The sequence below is a fragment of the Aplysia californica genome, unplaced genomic scaffold (genome assembly GCF_000002075.1).
Source record: "Aplysia californica isolate F4 #8 unplaced genomic scaffold, AplCal3.0 scaffold01227, whole genome shotgun sequence".
NCBI lineage: Eukaryota > Metazoa > Mollusca > Gastropoda > Aplysiida > Aplysiidae > Aplysia > Aplysia californica.
The window spans coordinates 59650-62860 of NW_004798497.1; the positions used below are offsets into that span (position 1 = coordinate 59650).

At 41.7% G+C, this 3211-nt stretch overlaps 1 protein-coding gene across 1 annotated transcript in view; it reads right to left on the minus strand.

The window, feature by feature from the left end:
• The window catches only part of LOC101857759 (myotubularin-related protein 4), a gene marked incomplete in the record, with an annotated part of 29925 nt that overhangs the window by 22460 nt on the left and 4254 nt on the right, over nucleotides 1-3211 (minus strand). The window contains 2 exon segments of the mRNA XM_005112285.3: nucleotides 570-775; nucleotides 2041-2112. Of these exon segments, the coding sequence (XP_005112342.2) occupies nucleotides 570-775; nucleotides 2041-2112 (278 nt within the window).

Here is a 3211-nt window from a genome sequence, read left to right on the forward strand (position 1 = left end):
ACAACCCCACCACACAGCACAACTGACCTGTAGGTAGAGCCGTCCTTACATCCCAGCCTCATCCATCTGTTGGCCTCCACCAGCACCACCTTGGCCCTTTTCTCTCCTCACTCCCCCCCCCTCTCCTTCCCTTTCCTCGTTTCTCTTATCCTCCTTCCATTCATCCCTCCCTCCCTTCCCCGATTCTCTTTTTTCCCTCTCCTCCTCCCAAATTCCTCTTCTCCTCCATCCCTCTTCCCCTCTTTCTTGTTATCCTCATTCCTTCTCTTCCTCCCATATTCCTTTCACTCTCTTTTCCTTCTAATCCCTCTAGACCTCTCATCCTACTCTCCCTCCCTATCATCTCTCTCTATCCTAACAGCAACAGCAACAGCAACAGCAATAGCAGCAGCAGCAGCAACAACAACAATTTATCTTTAAAAATTTTCTGATTGGACCGCTATTGCGGTGGTGGGAGTTTAGCAGAAGAAATGGCGGTAGCGGAAAAATCCTCTAAATCGCGGAACATGGAGACCCATGCAACAACAACAACAACATATATAATAGAATAGATACGGAGCCCAACTGACCAGTAGGTGGAGCCGTCCTTACATCCCAGCCTCATCCACCTGTTGGCCTCCACCAGCACCAGCTCGCCCACACTCATGAGAGGCACGCTGAGGAAAGCCCTCCGCTCGGCCACACAGAACCGGAAGTTGGTGACCATGGCCTGGCCCTCCATTGTCTGTGACAGCAGCACCGGGTGCTCGCCCAGCAGGAGAGGGAATGGCGGCATCTGACACAAAAACACAGAAGTTTTAGTCTTCGTAAGAGTTTTACGGCACTTGCAACACAATAATGTCATGTAAATTTTAGTTGTAGTAAGAGTTTTACAGCACTTGCAACACAATAAGGTCATGTAAGTGCCAAAGATTAGAGGTGCTACAAGAGAGTAACAAACATTTTTTTTTTTAAAGAAGGAGAGATAAAGACGATAGTTGTTTGATAAGGAAAGAAGGAGCAAACCACACCAGAGCACCCGCCAACCACCCACACAAAACACAAAGGAAAAACAACAGTTTTGATAAGACTTTTATGGCACTTGCAACAAAGTTAGGTCATAGAAGTGCCGAAGATTAAAGGTGTTACAAGGGGTAACACATTTTTTTTAATGAGGGAGGGTAGATAAGGTCCATAGATGTTTGATAGGAAAGAAAGTGCAAACCACAACACAGCACCCGCCAACCACCCATGAAAAAACAATTGAAGGCTCGCAAACGAGGTCGTGCCCATAGGGAATAGTTGCATCTAGTAGAAAGCAGAAAATAAAAATGTAAGGCAAAAACAAGACGCAGTTGCATTATTGTATAGCATAGGGGCCTACAATACAATTTCAGTCTAGATTCAGTTAAAGTTTTACGGCACTTCCAACACAATTAGGTCACATAAGTGCCAAAGATTAGTGGTGTTACAAGGGAGTAACAAGCAACAAAATATTAAAAAAAAGGAGGGGAGATAAGAACGATAGATGTTCGATAGGGTTGAAAGAAGGAGCAAACACCAAAGCACCTGCCAGCCACCCATCTGTTGCGTCTAGACAAGCCGAGAAAAAAAAAAGACAAGAATAGGTTGCATCTTGTTAAAAACAAAAAATTGGAGACAAGAACATCTAGTAGACAGACACAGAAAAAATTGGAAGACTCGAAAACAAGACTATGATCCTGTTCAATACTTCAAATAATGGGCTGTTGGTATCTATAAAGAGAGCTTACTCTCTCATGTCTAAAAACAGTACTCCCAACACTACGCTTTTTTGATTGATTGATTGGGTAGATGTTTTGCGGCACTATCGACACAATTTTGGTCATTTAAGCGCCATCACCAACATTACGCAGCCATGTGCGAAGTAAGAAAAGAGAAAAAGTGCCCGTGTGTGAGAACAAAATTAAAAGCAGGCTAAAGTCCACTGATAGCTTGATTTTTGTTTTTTTAAATAAGGGGCTAAAGGTTTTTGCTGTTTTTCTCCACTCAACAAAAATGGACTTCAGAACTTTGACCCACCTGGGCTCCTGGGCTGGACTTCTGACATGGCGGCACAGTCGTCACATCAATGATATGCTCCCTGTCCAAAGCCTGTGAAAGAAAATTAATCGGTAATTGTATGGCATTAAAACCTCATTCAACACTTGTCAGGTTTCTTTGAGAGGCGGGCCTCGAAGTTCAACATTCATCTCCAACAGGGTAAAGCCAAGTGTGTCGAGTCTTTAAAACTCATTGAAGATTCGAACAGGAGTCACATGCATCGTAGCCTTATGTGAACCCAACACAGGTAACAGCATAACCTTTAACACCGGAATACAAGAGCCTAAGACAGAAGACTTGTTTAAACTTAAACCAATTTATATTATAGTTGCCGACTTTAAACGGAAATTTTACTCAAGATACAATATAGCTTTTTAGTTTTAATTTAATAAGTTTTGCAGCACTGCAAAAACAAACAGGTCATAAAAGTGCCAATGATTAGATTAATATATAAATGTAAAGTAATACCAAAGAAAAGAAACAGATAAGGACAACAGATGTTTGATGGGTAAGAAAGGGCAAACCACACTAGACCAACCAGCCAACCACCCAAATATATATTGTTCATTAATGTATGAAAAAAAAAGCCACAACATGAAAACAGCTATCAACACCAAAGTAAAATCAAAATAAAGACAAAATCAAAAAAGGGAACGAAATAAAAGAAATGAAATTAGACCTACCAGTGACACCCTCCAACAGCTCACGAGGAAAAAAAAAGGATTTGAAAAATACAGCAAAAAATGTTATATTACCCCACTTAATTTTTTGTAAATTACTCAACTTTAAAAAACGGGACACTCGAAATATCTTCTTTTAAAAAGAATTTGCATTTTGAGTAAAAGGAAGCACATCCACATGACAAGGCCATCTGGCGTCAGTTAGACACACATAAAAAAACAGGAAAAGTAGGACCTACCAGAGACAACCTCCTACAACCTAAACCGTTTAATAAAATAAAATAATCCTCAATTGAGGTTAACGGCGAGTCGGCACGATAGGGACGCTTCAGTAAGCCGGGAGAAGTAAAACAGTTTGACCACAGCACAGCGGCCATCGATCCACTAGCATGTCAATCGATATCCTCACTTCCAGATAACCCAAATAGAAAGAGAGGGGGGAGGGGATGGGGGGAAAGAGTGAGGGGTGA